This window comes from Petaurus breviceps, unplaced genomic scaffold (genome assembly GCF_028583685.1).
Source record: "Petaurus breviceps papuanus isolate PSGF00001 unplaced genomic scaffold, PetGlider_PUasm1.0 151, whole genome shotgun sequence".
NCBI classification, from domain to species: domain Eukaryota; kingdom Metazoa; phylum Chordata; class Mammalia; order Diprotodontia; family Petauridae; genus Petaurus; species Petaurus breviceps.
The window spans coordinates 17,838,895-17,863,892 of NW_027185712.1; the positions used below are offsets into that span (position 1 = coordinate 17,838,895).

The 24,998-nt window shown below is 38.3% G+C and overlaps 1 protein-coding gene across 1 annotated transcript in view; it reads right to left on the reverse strand.

The window, feature by feature from the left end:
- The window catches only part of SLC9A3 (solute carrier family 9 member A3), a 146,265-nt gene extending 121,390 nt beyond the window's left edge, over positions 1–24,875 (reverse strand). The window contains exon 1 of the mRNA XM_069076082.1: positions 24,287–24,875. Within this exon, the coding sequence (XP_068932183.1) occupies positions 24,287–24,512 (226 nt within the window). The 5' untranslated portion in view covers positions 24,513–24,875. The remainder of the gene's footprint in view (positions 1–24,286) is intronic.
- Between the last annotated feature and the right edge of the window lie 123 nt (positions 24,876–24,998).

Here is a 24,998-nt window from a genome sequence, read left to right on the forward strand (position 1 = left end):
GATAGATAGATAGATAGATAGATAGATAGATAGATAGATAGATAGATAGATAGATAGATAGATAGATAGATATAGACAGACAGATGTGTACACACATATCTATCTATCTAGATGGACATACATATATGTGTACATCTATATATTTAGATATATATGTATTATTTATATCTTTACCTATATTTAGATCTATAGATTTAGGAATCATCTGTTTAGAGGTGTATGCTGAAGCCATAGTACTGAATGAGACTGCCAAAGAAAGTATAGGGAGGGAAAAAAGACTCAGGGCATATACATTTAGTAAGTGGGAAAGCAAGGATATGAAAAATATCAAGTAGACAGAAAGATACCTAGAAGAATGAAGTGGCAAGGAAGATGAGGGAGGAGAGAATATTCTGGAAGAAGTCAATAGTCAAGTATTGCAGAACGGTCAAGGATGAGGACCTAGAAAAGGTCTCCATTTTACAGACTAGGTAACTGAAACTGAGAGGTTAAGTGATTTGCCCAGGGTCACACAATTGGTAAGTTGTCTGAGGAAGTATTGAAACTCAAGTCTTCCTGATTCTATGACTGGTACTCATTGTCCTATGCTACCTACCAACCTCTAGTTAGTAGAAGAAATTGCGCTCACTCCATATTAATTTTTGTCCAGACCTATAATTTCAATTGTTTAGGGAACTCCTGGTATGAAGGCTATATTTCCATAGAGAGGAAGCTTCTGTGGAACTTTTAGCCTTATTGTTTGTGGTGCTTAGACGTTGAGTGACTTATGAGTTGGCTGGCTGATTATTATCCTTCATGTTCCAAGAGGACCAAAATTACATCTGTGTTGGAGTCAAGGTAGTGTTTCCAAATAGACCAATATGAACTCAGAAGGCCAGGTCGGACACAAATAGTCCATATGAACATTTGGAGTGGAGATTGCTCTAAATTTGCCCATTCACATTTCTTTTGAGCTACTGCAATTCTGCTTCATTCATAGAGCACAGCACCCTCCTTGATATGGGCTGCCATGATGGATGGTCCTGTGCCTGTGTCTCCCATGTCACATAATCGATTCCAAAGTAATAGGCATCAGAGACAGAACTGAACCTGCTTCTCCCTGACTTCAAGGCCCACTCTTTACCCCTTTATGCTATAGCATAAATCCTCTTATTATACCTTGCTGGTGTAAGCATCATTCCCTATTATAGTAGAGTTTCTGGTTGTCTCATTTTAACTAGAGAGGGGGAAGAAAATTTACTAAGAATTGAAATACAAGAAGCTCTTTAAGTCTTGTCTTTGGTCATCAAATATCAGTTATCTTCCAACTCTCTTCAACCCTTAAATATCCCAATGCTCTCTTCCAGGAATTCATTTGAATACTCACATCATATACCTAAACTAAGAATTACACCAATATGTTTAGAAGGAAAAGGTTGGTGTCTTGGTTTCAAGGATGTGCCAGTACTATGTATCTTTTCAGTTACCGGATGGTGGCATCCTGTTTGTAGCTGAGGTCCTTCATTCTAGGGATGCTATTTAATCTTTTCATCTATTCAGTAAACTTTTACTGCTGTGTGAAAGTTATTGTGTAAGATAGAAAGATGTACAAGACACAAGGCCTTATCTCAATCACCTTGTAATACGGTGGTAGGAAAGTGGGGGGGGGGAGAAGACAAGGGACACACATGCCTATAATATGAGGCAGAATAAATGCCCAATGAATATGTTGCGGATTCCTTGCAACAAAATTCTACCAAAGCAAAATAAAATATTTCATAACAATGAAATTTGTTACATGGATACAAAGTGGAAAGAGTTCTAGATTTGGAATATGGAAGATGTGGGTTCAAATTCTGCCTCTGAAACTTGTGGCTCAGCGTGAATGTAAATTGCAATTGCTTCTGTTGTGGCCAGAAACCCTGAGGGTCTTCCCCTCCCAGAAGGATTATTATTATTTTTGTTTTTACTAACTAAGAGAGGTCATTCTCTGCATCATTTCTTATCTAGCCTTAATTACTGAATAGGTGTTGCCTCAGTCAAACAGAGACCTGTTAAAAACCATAGCTTAAAAAGGCCAAGGTCTCCTACTGCATCCAGGGACACCTCCAGCCATCCTGATCTGTATCTCGTCACTGGACTCAGATGGCTCCAGAGGAGAAACTGAGACTGGTGATTTTGCACGGCTATACCTCAGTTAAATCCAATTCACTTGCATGTCATGCCATCACCTCCCTTATGTCATGGTCCTCTTCAAGAATGAAGGACAAACAACAACTTTATCTGCAAAATGTAAAGAATAACTATGGCACTTACCTCATAGGGGTGTTGAGAGGCTCAAATGAAATGTATATGTATGTTATCATTTGTGTGAATGGAATAGCCTAACATTACACTAACCTTGGAATGAATATGATGTCTTATTCTTGTATTTTCTTCTGGAAAATGATCCCATGTTGTAATACAAATAAGTAACCACTTATATTGAGTATAGAGTAACTAGAAGCTATCAACACTTATCAACTTTTCCCTTTCTTTCCTCAGGATGTTCTAGGGTGATATCTCATCTCCAAATCCCAATAAATTATTTTATAATCTGCTTGATAGTTCTGTCAATGTTCTGTTACAGGGGGAAAAAGAGAAAGAGAGACTTTTTCCTCTGAAAATCCCAATAGTCGATCTCACAAAATCCTTGGGGAAGTCCCTTGGATACAGCTTTTGGATTGTTTTCTTGCCATCACTTTAAGAACAGTATTCAAATGAACAAGGCTGTTATCTGTCATTTATACTATAGTGGGAATGAAGGCTCTGAACATGTTTTGATAGAAGACTGGTAGGAGAGCCTGAGGAAAAAGGTCAAAAAAGGAAAGAAGAGGAAGAGCCCAGATCTAGGAACCAGAATTAAAGAGAAAGTAATCTACCTCCCAGTTTTTCCCAGGGCCTCCTCTGGGCAAATGATCACTCTTTTTTACTTACTTTCTAGTCTTATAGAAAATCCTCACTGTGTTTCGGGAACCCTTTCTCTCTAAGGCAATAGGCTTTATATGTTTGTCTTTTCAGATGCAAACACAAAAAAATATAATGCAAAAAGTCAATCCCTTATCTTACTTTGATTGTTGCAGGTCAAATTAATTCCTGGGAGTAGACCACTGTTCTATTCCAGGCTTCTGGTGAAGGTACATTCTTACAAGACACTTGCACTTTCCAGATTTGGAAATAAACACTAGGCACCATCCTCAATTCTTTACTCCCCCATTGCCCCTCCCCATATCCAATCAGTGGTCAAGTCTGCCATTTAACTTCATATGCCTCTCATGTAATTTTCTTTTGACACTGCTACCACCCTATGACCTATTTATAGCACTAGTCTGCCGGCTGGTCTCCCTATCTCAAGTCTCTCCCCATACCAATCCATCCTACATAAAGCAGTCAAGTTAATCTCTTCCTAAAGCCCAGGTGTGACCCTTCCTAAGCAATTCAATAAACTCCAGTGGCTCCCTGTTACCTCCAGGATCAAATAGAAAAGCCTGTTTGTCTTTTAAAGTCCATCATAACCTTGTCCCTTCCTACCCTTTCTTGTCTTAATTTAATTAATCCCTTCATATACTATGCTATCCAGTGACACTGGCCTCCTCACTGTCTGGAACATAGGACATGCCATCTCCCAACTCAGAGAGTTTCTCTGGATGTCTATCATGTCTGGAACACTCCTCCTCCTCATCTCTACTTTCTAGCTTCCCTGGCTTTTTTCAAGTCTCAGGTAAAGTTGACCTTTTTTCCCCTAATCAAATGCTTTATTAACTTCTAGTTTATATCATTTATTTCCACAAGATTTTGAGTTACAAATTTTCTCCCTGTTTTTCCCCTACCCACCACCCCAAAATAGCAATATTCGCTGGATGTTCGCTGGATATTCCCTGGATATTCACTGGATATTCCCTCCTTCAATCTGCTCTCTCCCATATTTTCTCCCACACTCCCTCTGACTTTCCAGTAGGGCACGGCTGATCTCTATGCCCCAGGGCCTGTATGTCTTATTTCCCAATTACATGTAAAATAATATAAATAATAGTATATATATATATATATATATATATATATATTAAGTATTTGCTTTTAAAACTTTGAATTCCAGATTCATTCCCTTCCTCCCTTGTCACCCACCCTTACTGGAAAGATAAGCAATTCAGTATAGGTTGTACATGTGTAGCTATGCAAAACATTTCCATAGTGGATGTATTGTAAAAGACTGACTATATTTCCCTCCCTCCTATCCCACCTCCCACTTGTTCTATTCTCTACTTTGATCCTGTCCCTTGTCAAAAGTGGGTGCTTCCAATAAAGTTGTACCTTTTAACCCATATGTATTAAAGTATTTATAGCAGCTCTTTTTGTGGTGGCAAAGAATAGGGAACCAAGAGGATGCCCATTGTTTGGGGGAATGGCTGAACAAGTTGTGGTATATGAATGTGATGGGATATTATTGTACTATAAGAAACGATGAAGGGGATGGTTTCATAAAAACCTGGGAAGACTTATATGAATTGATACAAAGTGAAGTGAGCAGAACCAGTAGAACAATCTACATAGTAAAAGCAAATTTGTAACAACAATCAACTGTGAAAGATTTTGTAGCTCTGATTCACCACGACTTCAAAGGACTCATGATGTAAAATGCTATCTACCTGTGGAGAGAGGACCAATGGACTCAGTGTGCAAATTGAAGCATTTTTCCCTTCATTTTTCTTGCTTTTTTGTGTAATGAATATATTTTGCATGATTTCATATGTAAAATGGGTACAATATTTCTTGCCTTCTCTGTGGGTGGAGGAAGAGTGGAAGGGGAGAGATAATTTGGAACTGAAAAGAAAAATAAAATTAAAGAAAAATAAAATCATACCATTTGTAAGAAGTCTTTCCCAATCTCCTTAATATTAGTGCCTTCCCTATGAAACTACCCTAAATTTATGCTGTATGTATCTTCTTTGTACAGTTGTTTGCATGTTGTATGTCCCATCAGACCAGACCTGAACAACTTGGCAGTAGGTAGGGACCAAAATGAAAATTAAGATTCTTCAGATTGTAGATAGGTTTTTAGTGGCTCACTTTCCAAGTAAAAGTTTAATTAACGATCGAACTATTTTGTGAATAAACCATATTTTTAAAAAAAGGAAATTTCAATAAATATCAATTAATTACACTTATTATTTAAGATTTTTACTTATCATGAAATCATATTAATGTTTTTTAAATTATTTTGCTAAGTGGGACATAATCCAGAAACTGCAATCAGCAAACACTTCTTTATGAAGTCACCTTCAGTTAAAGGCTTCTTAGCAGCAGCAATTTCTTTAGAAATCTGAAAACCAACCTTAGCAGCCACCTCATTTTCTGAGTTTACTTTCTTGAAAAACCATTGTTCCCCACTGAGATTTTTCAACAATGTGGATACTTTAATTTGTTTTTTTATTGGTGTTAAATTTGCTTAAGTAAGGATGTTTTGATTCAAAATGGTGACAAAGATTGTATTCCTTCTGAATGGCTATTACTTCTTGGCAAACAAGGCACAATATTTTGTTTCTCATGTAAATAAATAGGTATCTATATGTCTATTCTGGATTAAATATTCTATATTCTGAATCAATCTTCTCTTTCTTTTTATCACCCATTTTACAAAGTTATCCCAAAAATTTAATGTTAGAACCAAAAAATCTCCACTGCAACTGCTCACATACAAAGAAATACTGAATTGAGTGTCTGATCTTGGAGGGAACACCAGATACTCATGTAACTTAGAAGGCAGCCATGCAGCAAAGGAGGGGAAGAAGCACTCACATTGTTGCCACTCATTGCATAGTTGGCATCAGCTGTGTTGGCGCATGGCTATAGTCACTTTGTCCCTGTTCAATACCAATAACAACTGAAAACACAGCAAAAAAATACGACTCTTGCTCCTTTTAGACTAAGGAAAGGCTGACAATGGTTGGTTGCTGGGAGTCACATGACAAACAGGAGAGAGTTCACAGTGGCAACCTACCCACCAAGTTATATGATGGGCACAGTAGTGACTAGTGGAAAGTGGGTTAAGCAGTGTATGGACAAAGCACTTGTTACATCTTTACTTTCTTTTACATCCTCTACATTTTGCATGGACCACTGATATCCTTTAGTGGGCCACAAGTATGGCCCGTGGACCATATGTTGTGCAGGCCTGTGTTAGACTGTGAGGTCCTTGAGAGTAGGGGCTGTTTTTTACCTTTCTTTGCATTTCCAGTGCTTAGCCCAGTTCCCTGCACATAGAAAACACTTAATAAGGTGCTTTAATGACTTGACTTGAACCATAGAGCCCTTATTGTATTTAAAGGAATTTCACAATGATTATTAGAACAACTGGTAAAAGATAGAATTTCCATGAAAACAGTTGGGTGAAATGTTTGAGAGTACTTCTTTTAGAGCCTGTAGTGACTAACTGATGAAGAAGGTTGGTCTTTATATCTAAGTTGGGACAAATCAGTCCTAAACCTAAAACATAAACAAATAGCAGAGGATAGGAGGAAGGTGAAATTTAAAAGTAATGTTACCTCAAGCCCCCAGAAAACTTTATATATGGAGAACTTACATGGGCAACCACAAAGCACCATAGTTCAACTGCACACTCAGGAAGTATGGGTCTTAAGGGAACTAGTCCAATGATGTTCTTGAATTCCTTTGTCAAGCTAGTGTCAGTTATATGTGTGATGAATGGTCTTTCTGCTGAAGGAGAATGTGAAAGGGCCTAAAGAATGAATGGTCCCATAAAAATAAGGAACAAGGACAGATTATGGGATGGGTAATGGTGCTGGAGTATCTGTTTCCCATCCTAGAGCACTGGATAGGACCAAAAGACCTATTCAGTTAAAGGGTCACACTTGAGGACCTAGAGGGCTATCTCTGGCCTCGAGGCCACAGGTTCCCCACCCCTGGTCTAGGCTGATTACAGTTCCATGGAGATCTGCATTTGCCACTCTTACTGGTGTAAAATAATAGCATTGGAAGATAGCAAGGACCTGAGCTGAATGGTTAGGGCTGTTCCCTCCCTGTATCAGCAGAAAGGGATGATCTGGATCTAAGCACTCTTGGTGTGGCCTTTAAACTTCAGGGGTTCAGGCTAGCTAGAGGAATTGTGGGAACCTTATATGCATAGTAATTGTTCCAGTGTCTTTGTTTTTTCTCTCTTTGTCCTTACCTGGTTATTAGTAAAGGGCTATATAGGAATAGGGATTAAAGCTGTATATCACTGATGTATGGAACCTCCTATCAATGTAGTTTGATAACTTCTTTACAATTTAGAGTTTCCTAGGGGACTGAGAAGTTCAGTGACTTCTCCAAGGTTACACAGCCAGTATGTGTCAATGGAAAGATTTAAACTTAAGGCATCCTGGGTTCAAGTTCAGCTCTCTACTCTACTTTTAAACTTCACCTTCTTCTTATCCTCTGCTATTATGCCCTGTTGTAAAACTATATACAGTTTTCTTTTTAAAAAGGAATGGTTCTCTATTATTTTGGTTCAATTCAGGAAGCAATTATTATTAAGCATTTATTATATGCCAAGCACTGTGTTAGATGCTGCGATTATAAAGAGTAGAACAAACCAGGTCTTACCCTCAAGCAAACTGTACTCTATTGGGGGACAATGATATATACATTGGTAGGTAAACACAAAATAATTTTGGGAGGAGAGCACTTGTACCTGGAGGGAGGGTGGGGGAATCAGGAAAGGATTTATTTAGGGGGTGAAACTTGAGCTGAATCTCAAAAGGGACTTCTAATTCCAAGAGAATGAAGTGAGAGTGTATTCCAGCCGTGATCGAAAGCCTGTACAAAAGGACAGCAAAAGGATATGGAATGTCATGGACGGGCCTATGGCAAGGAGGCTAGTTAGATCAGCAAGTCTAATATATAAGGGGTGGTGACAAGAAAGCAGTCTAGAAAAAATAGGTTAGAAACAACTGGAGGGCTTTAAATGCCAGAGAAGTTTGTTTCTTATCCTAGAGGCAATGGAAACCACTATATCTTTTCCCTGTTGTTCTAAGTTCTATCTTTTGGGACCATGTATCTGTCTTATGAACTTATATTCTGCATTTTGCCTGCAGAATGGCATCTGGAATATGCTATAACCATCATTAATGCATAGATCATCTCACATCAAAAGGGGGAAACTGCCAGAAGACCCATTAGTGAGTAAGGTAAGAGTCTCAAGATGGATTGCTAGAAGTCTCCTATTCGTAGGTTGGGAACAATGGTTAGAAGAATCCTCTGCAGCCTACTTCCACCTTCAAGGAACGGTCTAGCACAGGGATGGGGAACCTGCAGCCTTGATGCCACAGATGGCCTTTTAGGTCCTCAAGTGTGGTCCTTTGACTGAATCAAAACTTCACAGAAAAAAATTCCCCTAATAAAAGAATTTGTTCTGTAAGATTTGGACTCAGTCTAAAGGCTGTACCCAAAGACCTAGAAGGCCACATATGGCCTTGAGGCTGCAGATTCCCTACCCCTTGTCTAGTAGATCAGATAACTCAGACATCTCAGATGAGGAGAAACTGCAGCAGATGTATGGTTGTGGCTCATTTCTCTCTGTGTCCCTATCCTTAGAGCATTCCACACAGAAGACTCTGTACTCCTCTATACTCCTTTACTGGGGCCCTGGGAGAAAGAGCAGACAAGGCATTCCAGGCATAGTGGCTTAGGCTTCAGGACAGCAAAAACAGGTAGGATACCAGAAGTAAGTATGTATGTATGTGTACATGCACACACATACATGTGTATATATATATATGTATACACATATATGAATCTATACTAAAATATTCCAAAATACCATGAAATTGCTAGAGTATTTCATGTCTACTTGGAACATTATTTTTCAGAGATATAGTTTAAGCTCATTATGTTTCTGCTTTTTCTTTAGTCCATTATCATCTCTCCCAAATAGAACTAAACAGGGGAGGCCAGGTGGCGAAATGAGTAAGAGCACTGGCCCTGGAGTCGGGAGACCTGGGATCGGTTCCGGCCTCAGATACTTAGCACCCACACAAAATAACTGGCTGTGTAACCTTGAGCAAGTTACTTAACCCCAATTGCTTTAAAAAAAATAGAACTAAACACAGCTTCCAAATGAAAAATAATCAAACTAAAACATCTTATCAACCACTTGATATGTGTTGATGATATCAGACTACATGGGTCCATCCAACGTCCCCTTAAGTAGCCCCCTTATTTTGATAAATCCTTCCCCAGTGATATCAAAATGTTATCTGGCCTCAATTAGTGTAAAATGCTCAACACACACTAAGGAAAGATAGATCCCGAAGACTTTGAGCTTGGATCTAGAAGTCAGATTGAACCAACAAATGAAGACATTTATAAAAACCCTCATCTCCTCCAGGCTAGACACAGCGGTTATAAAGCTATCAAGGAGGAATAAAATTAACACATACTAGACTAGACCATTATCAGAGACCAAAGTGTTGGCCAAAATCACCCAGACATGATACTGATAAATAAAAACTTAAGAACAATATTTTAATGGATTTTATGATGACAAATATTCATAGTCTCCAAGCTGCTTGGAATGAAAAGCTTTCAAAATATAGAGACTAAGCAAAAGAAATTAAAACTATGTAGAAACAGGATAAGGTACATATACATACCTACTCTGCTGTTGCAGTTGTACCTATATCTTAATCATTTTATCCTACTGCAAAATGCAATTGTTTTATCCACCTGTGCAACAATCTGTAAAGCATTAAATGTAAAAAAAGTATAGCAGGACAGTGATTTGTGTCAAAGACTTTTTTTTTCTATCTGATCTCTATTGAATAATACGAGAAGAATGAATTTTCTAAAGTAATAATAATAATGCTTATTTTACGCAGCTTATGGTGAAATAATTGTAAGAAAAATACCTATACTACTGAGCTCACAGAGTTGTGTGGATCATGTGTGAAAAATGTTTTGTAACTCACAAGACTATATAAATATAAAAGGTCAGCTGTCATCATCATGGCATAATCATGGAAACTGCCAAGCACTGAGAAATCTTGGATAGCCAGAGAGACCCAATGCCAAATTATGTAAAACAAATTATTGCAACAAAAGTCTTGCTAGTAAAGATTTTTGAAGATACAAAATACAGTGGGAAAAGTAATAGGAGACTGAAGATGAACAAATATCATCCCAACTTTCAGAAAGGGGAAAAAGAAGGATCACAAAAAAACCCCAACTTTAAATGTTTTTGAAATTTAATTCCTCCCCTCCCTGCAATCTAGAAATGATTAAACAGATGATTTGTCAGCATTTAGAAAGGGGAGAGGTGAAAATGCAGAATGGGTTCACTAAGAACAAGTTGAGACAGACTAGCCTCATTTTCTATTCATATAGTGTTATTAGATGGTTGAAAGGAGAAAGTTGCAGACATTGTTTGTGTATTGTCCAGTTTATCTTTCCAGTAGAATGTAAGCTTATTCGGGGCAAGGAATATTTTCACTTTTACTTTTTGTATTCTTAGTGCCTAGCAGAGACCAACACAAATACTATTTGTTTGAACAGACTATTGTATTTCGGAAAGGCACTCGACAAAGTCTTTAATGCCATCTTTGTGAACAGGATGTGGAAATGTGAGTTGTATAATTATAGAGGTTTGTTGCTGGCTGAAGAATTATATAAAATAGTGTTGGTCAAAAGACTGATGTCAACCTCAAGGCATTTAATATCTTGTGGCATACTCTGGGGCTCTGCCCTTGGCTCTGATGTATTTAATATTTTTTTAATCGGTAACTTAAATGAAGATGAATGGCATGCTTATCAAATTAGATGATGCAAAACTTTATTATAAAGAAAGTATGTTAGAAAAAGGAATCAAAATTCTAAATAATCTCAAGAGATTTTGAAAAATAAAAAACATTGGCCCAAACCAATGTTTTTGAATATGGTTAAATATAAATGTTGCATTTAGGTTTCAAAAATTGAATACACTACTACAGAATACTGGGTATCAGTTTATGTGAAAAGGTCCTGGAGATTTTAGTTGACCATTAGCTAAAGATGAGCTAACAGCATGATGTAGCTGTTTAAAAAGTTAATGGAATCTTGGGCAGCAATAATGTTAAGTATAGTGTGTCCAGGTCGTGGGAGGTAATAATGGCCCTACTGTACACTGTGCTTGTCTAGAATCTTGTGTTCAGTCCTCTGAGTGCCACAATTTAAAAAGGACACTGATGACCTGGAGTGCATCCAGAGCAGGGTGGCCAGCCAAGAGGAGACTCTACAAATCAAGCAACACAGATGTTCCTGGTGAAGAGGCAGTTGGTTTTAGCCAGAAGAGAAAACCAAGTGGGGGCTATGACAACATCTCCAAATATTTTAAGGTTTATTAAATTGGACAGAGATTAAATTTATTCTGTGTACCTCTGGAGGGCAAAACCTAGAACCAAAGGATGGGCATTTCAGGGGGACATATTTTGATTCAATGCAAGGAAGAATTTTGTAATAATTAGAGCTGCACCCACACTGGACAGGCTGATTCATAATGAAAATGGCCAATTAGAGTCTGGATGGCTGATTGCAAGCACTCCTGCTTTAGGCAAAAATTTTCCAAAGTTACCTCTAAGCTAGATCCCATTCGGTTCTAAGACTGCATCATGGTCACCTTGTAAGATAGTAGGGAATGTGTTAGAATCAGTATAGGGAAGGAATCAGAGACAGTTTCCTAATGTTCAGCAAAGGTCCCACAACCAGTAAGTGGCACCACAGGAGTAAACATGAGCCTCTTGATTCCTAGCCAAGGGCTAGGAATGTTACTTCCTTACTGACTCATAGGTAAAGACCAATTGCTTATGTTCTATTGATCAGTAATGGTGCTGCTGAGCTTAGAGAGAGGGACTGAACCATGATACATCATGTATCAGAATTAATCAATTTAATTATTAAGCAAATTTGTATGTGTTGATGTTCAATTTGGGGTCTTTAATAAAACACTGAAAACTTTGGAATAGTAGTAGTAGTACTTGTTGGTGGTGGTGGTCCTTTGTTTTCAAAGCGGACCAGTGACGTCATGGAGTGATGTCTTTTGTCTGGATACTAAGGTTACAAGCATGACTTTCAAAAGAAGGGCACCCCAATTCTCATAGGTAGGGCAAACTTTGAATATTAGGTCACTGCTTTTAAGAACTGCATCACTAGTTCATTACCTTATGTCATTTGTGATTATGTGATGTAAGCAGAATGGTACAGTGGACAGAGCACTGGATCTGGAGTAAGAGGACCTGAGTTTGAGTCCTGGCTCTGTCCCTCATTTGTGGTGTGACCTTGAAAAAAGTTAATTAACCCCTTTTATAGAGCTCCTGTTTCCTCATTTGTAAAATATAAATAATAACAGAACTACCTCTCTCACTGGATTGTCCTGAGAATCAAATAAGATTCTATTCATCTATAAAGTTCTACATAAATATCAGCCATTATTGATTACTTTGTCCAAATCATCTTGGGGTGTTTGGAGTAACCTCCTATTTACAATCTGGGTGACCTTGGGGAAGTCATTGCCTTTTCTGCCACTGTAAAGATAGGGGGTTGTGCTCAATGATCTCTAAGGTCTCTTCTAGATGTTAATTCTATGATCTTAGAAGGTTTATTTAGCTGATGTGCTGCCAAAGCAAGTACATATCAAACTTATTTGCCAGTCTACATTCATTTTTCCCTCCTCTGATCTTGAGAGAACTTATTGTCTATTTCATTCATTTTGATCCAATCATACATAGGACCTAAAACAATGTTGGATTTAGAATAGGCACTCAATTAAAGTTATTTTAATAATAGCACATAAGAGAAGATGTTTCTGTTGATGTGAATAAAACTTGATCCAACATGGAAATATGTTATGGAACAATTGCAACAAAGTCATCTTAAGAGAGTAGATAGTGGAATACTAAAATCTTCTGGGAGAAGTCAAGATGTCTACTCAACATTCAGTGCCTGGTGTGTCTGTCTATCTGTCTTTCTATTGCTTCTGGGATTTAAAACAAACTCTCTAATCTGGCATTTAAAACCTAATCTGGCATTTAAAGCAACCTGGTTCCAGCCTACCTACCTGACAAATTTCACATTACTTCTCTTCACCCACATTCTACATTTTAGCCACACTGAACTGCCTGCCATTCTCTGAATTTGGCATTCTGTTTCCTGTCTCCTTGCCTCTCCTGGCACATGCTGTCCTCCATGCTGGAATGTGTTCCCTCTTCCCTTTTCCCCTCTTGGCATCCTATATTTCCTTCAAAGCTCAACCCAGGCACTAATTCTTTTTAAATTTTTAAATATATTTTATTTCTTCCCCTAATTACATGTGAAGACAATTTTTTGCATTAAAAAAAAATTTTGAGTTCCAGTTTTTCTCCCTCTCTCTTTTTTCCCCTCCCTGAGAAGGTAATTAATCTGATATCAGTTATTCATGTGCAATCATGTAAAGCATTTCCATACTAGTCATTTTGTGGAAAAGAATTTAAATACCCTTTCTCAAAAAAAAAAAAAAGAAAGTGAAAAATCACGAGCTTCAGTCTGCATTCAGCCACCCTTAGCTCTTTCTCTGGAGGTGGCTATCATTTTTCATCATGAGTTCAGGCACAACTTCTTACAGAAAGCCCTTTCTGAACCATGAAATGATCTAGTATCTTCTTATTTAATTTACATGTTGTATTTCCCAATATTGCTCCTTTGGGGCAGAGACCTTCTGATTTTTTTTTTGGTCTTTGAATTCCCAGACCCTGGGTAATGTATGCCTGCCTCAGTTTCCTCAACTGTAAAATGGGGATAATAATAGTACCTACCTCACAGGGTTTGTGGTGACAATTAAGTGAGATAATTGTAAAGTGCTTAGTACTATGCTTGGCTATTAAGTAAGCACTTAATAAATGCTTATTCCCTTCCTCCTCTCTAATGCATAATTATGTATGTATGCACATGTACATATATATATCTATTATATATGCACATCTTTTATATATATACATGTACACTTAAAGTTCACAAAGTATTTTACATGCATTGTCTCATTTAATCTTCAGAAAAACCTTGTATCATTAGTATTACAGGTATTTTATGCCCATTTTACAGAAAATGAAACTGAGACTCAATTAAGTGACTTGTCCATATTCACAGATTTGTTAAGTTTCAGAACTGGGATTTGAAGCCAGGACTCCCTGATTCTCACCCCAACATTCTTTTCACTTTGCCATACCATTTTTCCACAGGGTAAGTGTTTAATAGATACTTGGCCAATCAATCAACAAACATTTATTAAATGCCTACTTTGTGACAGGGATTGTGTTAGATGCTGGGAATAGGAAGATAAAAATGAAACAATCCTTACCCTCAAAGAGTTTATAAACTAGATAACAAGTGTAGGTAGTTATATGGAAAATACATGTAAGATAATGGATGTGGGGGGAAAGAGGTGGTATCTGAATTGAGCCTTGAAGGGAGGTAGAGAGTCTGAGAGGTGGAAGGGAGTAAGGATTGCATTCCAGGCAAAGGCAGAGAGAGGGATGAGAGATGGAGGGCCATGCATGAGAAGTAATAAGAGACCAGTTTAGCTGGAGTATTGTGAGAAGAAGAGGAGTAACATGAAGTGAGACCAGAATGTTAGATCATTGTGAAGAGCTTTGAATGCCCAATGGAAAAGCTTCTATTTGCTCATAGAGGGAATTGGGAGCCAATATTGTTTATCGGGAAAGACACTGCTCAGATCAGTGGTTTAGTAAAATCTTTGTGGCAAGTATATGGAGAATGAATTAGAATGGGAACTTGAAGAGAGATGGTTAATTAAGAGATTATAACAACAGACTAGGCAAGATGGTGATAAAGGCCTGTAGTAGGAAGGGAGGCGTATGAATGGAGAGAAGAGCAGAGATGCTCAGGGTTACAGAGGTAAGGTCTGGCAACTGATTGTTTAACTGAAATTAATTTTTTTTCCTGCTCTTTTGTAAAAGTTCAATTACATATATCTCACAAAACTCTTCTCATTTGAGTGGGTACAGCTTTAACTACTTTGGGCTTTAAGGAGAAGTATTCTCTAAATTAGGCATTAAGGAGTAAAGTATCTGGTGAGTCTACTGGATTCTACCTAAAAGAAATCAGGCGGAGGGCCTGGAGAAAAGGGGCACTTTTTTGTTAATTTGGTGGAAAGTGTAGAAATCTACATCTACCAATGCAGACGAGCATTTGCCTGTAATTTCAATCTGGGGTACACAGTAACAAGCCAGAATATATTTGTCAGAGACAGGAAGTGAGCCCATATCTGACTGATTCAAAGGCTGATCCTCTATGGATTTTTCTACACTGTTTTTGTACTTGCTTAAATCTGAGGATTTGTTGTAAAATGTACCTGGGCTTTTTCAACCTTCTATGTGTAGGTGTTAACAGTGAACATTGGCATAGTACTACAAAGTTTGCAAAACACTTTACTTATGTTAGATGTTTAGTCCTTTCAGTCATGTCTGATGCGTGGTCCTATTTGCCATTTTCTTGGAAGTGATACTAGAGTGGTGTGCCATTTCCTTCTCCAGCTCATTTGACAGATGAGGAAACTGAGGCAAATAGGGTGAAGTGACTTGCTCAGAGTCACACAATTATTAACTGTCTGAGGTTAAATTTGAATATAGGAAGATGAGGCTTTCCTAGGTCAGGTCTAGTACTCTATGCATTGAGTCACCTATCTGCCCCTAGCACTTCGATGTTTGCAAAGCACTTTACATGTTATTTTGTTTGATTCTCACAGCAACCCTACGAAGTAGGCATTATTATTATTCTATTTTACAGATGAAGAAACTGGGTAAGGTTAAGTGGTTTGCCCAGGATGACACAGTCAGCAATCGTCTGGGGTAGATATTTGAGTTTGTTTCTCCCTTACTCCAATTCCAACACTATCCACTGTATCATTTAATTGCGTCATGTAGAACAAGAGAAGATAGAGTAAGCAGGTAGTCTGAGGTAAGGCTCACACAGGATTCATTAGCCAAATGGAACTTGGTAGACTTAGTGATTTTCAAAACTTTTTCAAAAGCTGTGATAAGTGCCATTTATCCTGAAAATTTTTATGCTTCCTGGTTGGAGAAAAGGCATTTACAACTGTACTGATAGATGGAATCCCAAAGTAAGGAAACAGAGAAACCCCTATGAATATTAGACAATCAGAAATTTAGAATGTAAGGGCATGGACTATTTCATTCTTGCCTTTCATTGTATCTGCAATCTAGGCATTTATGCCAAATTCATTGCAGATTGGTTGATCATTAATGGAGTAGAGGAGCTCAGTCTAAGAGTATTCCTTTCTTTTGTCTAGATGGGAATGAAGACTATCTCTAATCTATTTCATCTTTTAAAATACAGTCTCCTTAGAGTAAAAAATTAACATTTCCTTCATTGACAATACAATGCTATCAGCTACATACAGAAATAATGCTAAATTTCCCCAATTAGAATAAATGAATATCTTGTCAGAGATTTAACAAGGAATTACCAACAACCCTTACTTTTAAAAGAATAATTCCCTCAGTAGCTCTCAGTGGTTTCTATGCAGAAACCCAATCCAGTGAAGTCTACTTAGAAATCAGAATGAAGTCACAATCTGTCATGTCTCCTACTATCCATCCCCAAACTGGACAATACCAATTCATTTAGCTTTAGAAGGTATTTCAGTGAGAAAACAAAGTCTACTCAAAACATGTTTTCCAATCCAGACATTTTTCTCAATTCTATTCAATTATAACTTTCCTTTAAATGGCTGTGAGATCTATTTCTATATCTATATATGTGTACATGCTAAACATACATATATGTGCATGTATTTAGAATCTAAAGATGTGTAGTGTGTGTGTGTGTGTGTGTATGTGTGAATCTATAATTTTATCCCCATAGGGAACTTCTGACATGGAAACTCCTTCCACAGGAAGGTACTTGCCCTGCAATCTGTAATCATAGAGAGCTGTTTGGGGAATTTCTCTGAGCAAGTGATTTGTCCACAGTAATATATAATATAGTATGAACAGGAACTTGAACCTAGCTCTTACTCATTTTGATGTTGGAGCTCTACTATGCCATGATTCTCTCTGTCTCTTTCTGTCTGTACCTGTCTCTCTGTCTCTGTCTGTCTATGTTTGTCTCCTTGTCTCTGTCTCTCTCTCTCAAATGAAATTGTTATTTCATTGATTTAGCAAATTCCCATAAGGAAATTTCCTCTACTAATGTAAATCATTAGTTGCCCTGAAACTTATAGTCTTGAAGAGTTTGGAGATACTCAAGGTTAGTACAATGGCCTGCTGTATAGCAAACTGGTCCAAGAGACCCAAGTTCAAGATTTTCTCTGACGCTTAATGACTATGATGCTGGCATGAAAGCACAGGTAAAAACCTATTATAGCAATTGCCATAGAACACTATTTTGATGATGTTAGAATTGTATTATAATGTATCTACTAAAATCCTAATGCAATTCCTTACACTGGCATGGAAGTTCTTACTACTGTCCTATATTGTGGGTTCTTAGAAGCTAGGCCAGTGGAGCACAAGTTCTAGCAGATTGTATTAAGCTAAAAAAGGTCTGAGTAGGAGCCTGGAAATGGACTTCCTGTCCATTTGTCCAAGGGTTGACCTAACTAAGGGTTAGTTTAGAGAATGTTGTTGAGGGCTGATAAGGCCAGCTTAAGCCTAACAGGTAGAAGGATTTCTTAGTAGGATAATTGAACTGTGCTACATATTGCCAGATAAATAACCCAGCCACTTGTTTTCTATAGTTTTACGAAGCTTTGTGATCTTGGGAAAGGCAGTCAACCTCTCCTGGGAACTTTCCCCCACCATAAAATGAGGAAGTAAGATGAAGTTGCTTCCAAGACACCTCCAGCTCTAACATTCTATGATTCTCTGATTATTTGGTGGATTAGGTTCAAAGAAAGCACTTTTTATATAGGATCTATTTATTGTACAGCAGAGGTGTCAAACTTACCACCCACAAAACTCCTGAGTGCTACTAACCAGATTAAAATGTAACTGGGAAATGTTTAACTAAAAGACAAAAATACAGTTCAACATAGATAATGTTAATTTGCACTTTTCTAAGTCAATATGTGACCCATGAGGCTCCATTTCCATTTGAGTCTGATACTACTATTGTTTAATATTTTAAACCAGATAAACAAAGCACTGCCATACTTATAAAAAATGTATTGATGATGTAAGGTGGGATTAAGAAGTTAAAAATTATTTCCTTTTGATAAATAGCACTTCCTATTGGAACCAGAATGATCTGGTGACTGCAATAGAATTCCCATCCTGAAATGAAATCCATTGTGATAAAGAACACTGATAATCTAGAGATAGTGAATCAGTTACTTGAGACCATGACTTAAAGGATCAGTTGAAGATACTGAAGATGTTTAGCCTGGAGAAGAGAAAATTGGGTGGGAAGAGGGAGGGCATGATGGCCCTTTTCAAGTAACTAAAACTATGTTACATAGAAGAGGGACAAATTTAACTCTCTTTAGCCCCATATGACTGAATCAAGCAATCTTTAGTGGTCATAATGAGGCATGTATGGATTTGATATGGAAAAATAACTTCAGAAATAATGTCAACCCTAACATGGAATTAATTGCCTCAGAAGGTAGTAAGGTATCCTTCATTAAAAGTCTATGAGCAGAGTTATTGTTATATGTTATATATATATATATATATATATATATATATATATATATATATATAAAACTTATATGCTCAGTTCTCAGAGGCAATGTAGAAGACATTTTTGTTCAGGCATGGTTTTAGACAAGATGGCCAGAGGTCCCTTCCAGTCTAGTGGGATCTCAAATGTTTGAAGCATCAAAATAAATGATTGGGAGCAAGATAGTGGCTACAAGAAAGATGCTTTTTTTTTTTTTAAAGCAATCGGGGTTAAGTAACTTGCTCAAGGTTACACAGACAGTTATTTCTGGGTGTGGTGCTGAGTATCTGAGCCCGGATTTGATCCAGGTCATCCCGACACTAGAGCCAGTGCTCTTACTCGCTGAGCCACCTGGCTGCCCCTAAGCAATTGGGGTTAAGTAACTTGCTCAAGGTTACACGGCCAGGTGTTTCTGGGTGGGTGCTAAGTGTCTGAGCCCGGGATTCGATCTCCAGGTCTTCTCAACACTGGAGCCGGTGCTCTTACTCACTGAGCCACCTGGCTGCCCCTAAGAAAGATGCTTAAAGGTTCTGACCAATTAGGGTGAGATTTCTCTATAGGGTAGCAGAGTGAAAGCATCTAGAGAGAAGAATTGTTGGAAAGTTAGACAAATGCTTCATCCTTGTGCCTCCAGTGCTTAATCCAAGGTCTTGCACACAGAAGATACTTAATAAATATTCACTGAAATTGAATTACAGAAAGGATTCTTCACTGAGGAGGTAGATTAGATCACCTCCAAGATTTCTTTCTAAAATTCTTTGATTCTGTGAGGTGTCTAGGATGAGAAAATTTGAGGTATCAAAAACATTTGAGGGACGGCCAGGTAGCACAGAAAGTAAGAAAAGCAGCCCCAGTGTCGGGATAATCTGGGATCGAATCTGGGCTCAGATACTTAGCACCACACCCAAAAATAACTGGCAGTGTAACTTTGAGCAAGTTACTTAACCCCAATTGCTTAAAAAAAAATTTTGGAAGAAAACTCGTCATTTTACATAGTTTAATCTGTAAATAGAAGCCCAACCCTTGAATGAGTTTTGGGGAGTTCTCTCACATTCCTCGGTCTTTACTGCTTACCCCTGGATAGATACTTCATAATTTTACAGTTCTCCATTTTGTGGGTCCCACTTTATATTTCTCTGAATCTTCCCCTTTGAATCTGAATCCTTTATACTTAATTTCCACACCATCTTTCTCTTTCTTCTTTTGCACTTCCAACTCTAAGAATGAATTTGCTCCCAGACTATCTACTTTGACCACTCATTCATTTAAGACCTTACTCAAATCATGTTGAAGACAACTCAGTGGCATCCACCAACCAACATGCAAACAATCTTTTAGTTCTATCAGAAAGTATTCTTTTCTATAAATACATCAATTATAGTCATCATATGATTTATTAAAAAGATATTAAAAGGGCAACACTAAAGGCCTTAAATGGATATTTAGTCTCATCAACAGCATTCCCTCCAATAATGCTGATTGTAACTCATTCATTCCCTCTCATACAGTGCAACATTTAGCAATTTTGTCTCAAAAATCATTCAGAGAGGTGTCCACCCAGCATGCTAGGAGTCTTGTCTAGGTCTCTTGACATTATGCAGGCACCACATAATCCCAATGGGCAGGTAGTATCTTCCTTAAATAAAATGACATTAAATTGACAGATCTGTATACACATCAGTTATACAGCATTTTTCTTTCTATAAATTATTTGTATCATAGCAGAAAAATAGCTTACAGGCCCACATTAGGCCTTGTAACCTGGGAAATGGAAATAGTTTCATATAACAATGGGATGCTCATAGGAAATTGTTAAAACAGAATTTCATCTGTATTACAAGTGATACTTCTTCCTGACTGCTCTGGGTTAATCAAACTAGGGGAGAGCTGTTAAGTATTTGGTCCTTGATGACCTGGGACAGAGGATTTTTTTAGATGTTATCAGGGATTCTTTCAAACACAGACAAATTGAAGTAGACAACAATGTCATCATGACTGCTCCATTCTAAACAATTAATTCAGCTAGCTAAAATCAGACAAAAATTTTTTTTAGGTTATACTTTTTTAGGTTTTAGGTTATAAAAAATATTTTTAGGTTTTTAGCTTATTCAATGTAAATAGTGATCCTAAGTTATGAAACATGTTCAATACATTAGTTCATTCAGTTCTCAGCACCATCTTCTAAGGTAAGTAGTGAATGTATCATTTTCCAAATGAGAAAATTTAGGCTTAGAGATAAAGTGAGTTCTACAAGACTATTGTCAGAGGGATCGTCAGAGCTGGGATACAAAAACCTGAAAAGTGTAGGTGGTAGATACACCGTTTACTCAAAATGGCCTAGCAAGGAAAGCAATGCCAATATTAACACCCTCATATTCCATGAGAGAACACTGAGATTCTCAGAGGTTAAGTGAATTTCCCATGGTCACAAGGCCAATAAATGTCTAGGGTGGGATCTGAACACAATTCTTGTGCCTCTGGAAATGATGATCTTTCCACTATACTGCCTCAGAAAAATATAAAGAAATGAGACTCTTTATCCTCCTAAAATTGCTATTTTCAACTTATGAGTTATGCCTATGACAGAAATCAACAACTTCTTTCTCTGTGTGGCAACAAGTATGTGAAAGAGCTGACATCTATATAAACCAATTTATCTAATGAAAAACAGGGTGGTGCTGTGGTTGGAGAACTGAACTTGGAGCAAAGACCAGCCAATCTTGCCTGCAGTATCCATCAAGCTGAGTGACTCTCTGGGCATCAGTTTCCTCATCTGTAAAATAAGAAAGTCAGACTCACTGGCTTCTCGGGTCCCTTGCAGCTCTAAAGCTATGAACACATACTGCTTTTCTTCTAAGAAGTTTCAAGTATTTCATTTAAGATTATTATAGCACTTTAAGATTTGCAAAGTACCTTACAAATCTGACCCTCACAACAACCCTGGGAGGTAGATGCTATTATTTTACCTAGTTTGTTGTTGTTGTTAGTCGTTTTTCAGTTATGTCTGAATCTGTTACCCCTTTTTGGGGAGGTTTCTTGGCAAAGTTACTAGAGTGGTTTTCCATTTCGTTTTCCATCTTATTTTACGCATGACCAAACAGAGGCAAACAGGGTTAAGTGTCTTGGCCAGGGTCACACAGCTAGTAAGTGTCTAAGGCTGGATTTGAACTCAGATCTTCCTGACTCCAGACCTGGAACTCTACTTCACCATCTAGTTGCCCCAATTTACAGATGAGGAACCTGAGAGAAGATAGGTTACATGACTTATCTAAGGTTACAAAGCTAGTAAATGTTGGATGCTGTATTTGAACCCAGATCTTCCTAGTTTCATCACTCTATCCACTGTTCTCCCTAGTTGATTCTTCCTCCCAGTTCCTAATCTACTTGTAAATTGGATACCCTTAGAAGGCTTTCAAAGTAGCAAATTAGAGGGATGGGAAAACTAAGATGATCAGACTTGAACCTGAGTTTCTTGTTTTCACTGGTGTAGAAACTCCACTGTAGCATGCAACTTCTTAGTAGGTTGTCCAAGGGCACTAAGAGGTTGATTGATTTGCCCAGACTAGTGTCAGAGGGAGGATTTGAATGCAGATCTTCCTGGCTCCAACCCTCTATATGCCAGACTACCTCTCCAAAAACAATTATATGATAACAATATTTCATCTACATCCTTCCTTCTCCAGGAGCAGTGAGGATGAAGAAAATGAGTCAGAATCATTTATGCTTTCAGGCATTTAACTTTCTTTAGGGATCACGGTTGTCTCAGTGGTTTAATTGGTACAGAGGACTCCCAGTGAGAAAATACTCTCCTAAAACAGATTAGTACCTTTTCTCCAATTTAAGAGATCTAAAGGATTTCCTGGGGCTCTCAGAGGATAAATTACTTGCCCAGAGTCATACAGTCTGTATATGTCCAGAATTACAGATTGAATTTTTCTTCTGAGCTTTGAGGACCTCTTCTTTAAACATTATACAACACTATCTCTTAGATAAGTTAACTATGTGATTCTGGCTACACAAGTTGCCTCCCTATTCCTCTTGCTCTCCTTTGGGATTTAAATAATTTGATAAAGGTAAAGGTTGAATACTAAAAAGAACGAGAATGAGGTTGTGTCAAACATTAAGCCCAGGTCTACTTGAATGAAGCAGGGTATAGCTATACCAGACAGCAAAAGTAAACAGCACAAAATTGGGACAACAGGCAGGCCAAGTCCATCAAAGGATTATTAAGAGCCAAAATGAATGACCCACAGTAAAAGATACATCTATTAAATATAGTGAATTTTATATAGGAAAGCACTTGAGGAAAATTAACCTTCCTATCACCTTCCCTAGTAGTTAATTATCACCTTTGTTTTAAGGAAAGGCGAGGCAGCTTTCTCAGAGGAATGAAAAGACAGCTAATAAAGTCAGGAGAAAAAAAAAAGTGTTACAGGAGAAAATGTCATTATATACAATGTTTTCCCAATTACCTGCTTCAGCATACTAAAGCAAAAATACCGAAGTTTTTAAACAAGCAGGAATCTGAGGTAGAAAAAACAACAACAAAAACTCAGAAAAGGTAAAAATTGTCATAAACACCAAAAATCCACAAGGAAGTCTTGAAAAATTAGCTTTCTCTTTTACACAAAAGGTCTACTGCTTTTGTTGTTGCTTTTGAATTAGGATGAAAATTTTCAGTTTGCTGAGTAATTAAGGTTTGAGGAGATCTCAGATTTATTGAGAGTAGTGGAGAATAATTCAAGTAACATAAGACAAAAATTTCAGTTTCTCACTATATGCTTCAAGGCTCTAAACAAACTTTACCAGCAACTTCTATAGGGTGTGTGTGAGTGACAGTTATTACACTCGAAATCTCGAAATATGTCAGATCCTATAATGATTGTTAAACCAGACAGAAATTTTTACAAATGGTAAAATGTAGCCAGAACCAGGAAATGTTGAGGATATGAGATAGAGGTACTATGTAATTCTAATATATGTTCATATTCATTAATAAATGTTAACTAATATCCATTATACATGTGCAAAATGACCCTAACTTCTTGCCCATGGAGTATAATTCCTATCTACTTCGGATGCATTTTCCTATAAAGTTCTAAGTAGTGTCAAGTTATGGGGTAGGAAGACACACCAGGAAAGAAATTTCTGGAACATTTTCCCGAAAGTCATTTGCTACATGATTATTATGTATGGACAAGAGCAAAATCATCATAGAATAAAAATACTTGCTTTAGAAAATACTAAGGTATTTGACATGAAAAAGAAATAGGATCGGATTTAGAAAAACAGGCTCGTGACAACATAGTTCATTAATCTGGATTAAAGATTCAAACTACAACTGTTAAAAGGACACTGTAATGCTGTGTCCAGGGGCAAGGAACATGATGAGAGCAAATCTTCAAATAAAAAAGCAAATAAATGGCTCTGATCCCTCCACTCCCAGTCCTGAAAACCACTGCCACCTCTCAAACCCCTGGAAAGAGGATGATCAGAATCTGGGCCAGGAGCTGCCAGCTCCCCAAGTCACCAGACTCGTCTGCCTTAGGAGGGTTTGCTAACTCACCGATCTTGGCCAGGCTAGCCACGAGGATCCAGAGTGCGATGATGAAGGGGTCCTGGACGTGATCCCATTTGAAAGTGACAATCTGGAAGCCCTCTTTTCCGTGGCTATTGTGTCCAGGTATCTCTTCAATCCCCAGAACCCGTGGTAGCATCCCAAAAGCCAAAAACAAGAGTCCCCAGGCAGGTAAATTGAGCCTCAGGCGCGTCGCCCTAGCCCTGAACGCCATCCTGCAGTCGGACACTGAGGGTTCCCCGAGAGACGCTGCTTCCAACTGCGGACAGCGACAGTCGCTGACAGCAACCACCTGCCCTCCGCTGACAGCTCCGAGTCCAGCAGTGGTGGTGCAGGTGCTGGTGCCGGCTCAGCTCTCTTTCCAGCCAGATGGGATTGACATAATCTCTGACATCCCCTTGCAGCTCTGAGCCTCACCTGCTGCTCCCGTCTCCGGATCAGGCTAGGGTTGGCAGGCAGGTAGTCGGACTGACGGACTGACAAGACTGGTACGCCAGGCGCAAAGGGGCTCCGGGCAGCGCGGCTCTCTGGAAGGAGAACCGCCGGGAGCGGGAGCCGAGCCGAGGGTAGTAGTGCAAGGTGCGAGCAGCTGGTCCGGCCGCAGTTCTCTTTATTGGGCGGCCCCAGAGCCCTGAGAGGCGGAGCCTTCCCCTCCCTGAACACACACACACACACACACACACACACACACACACACACA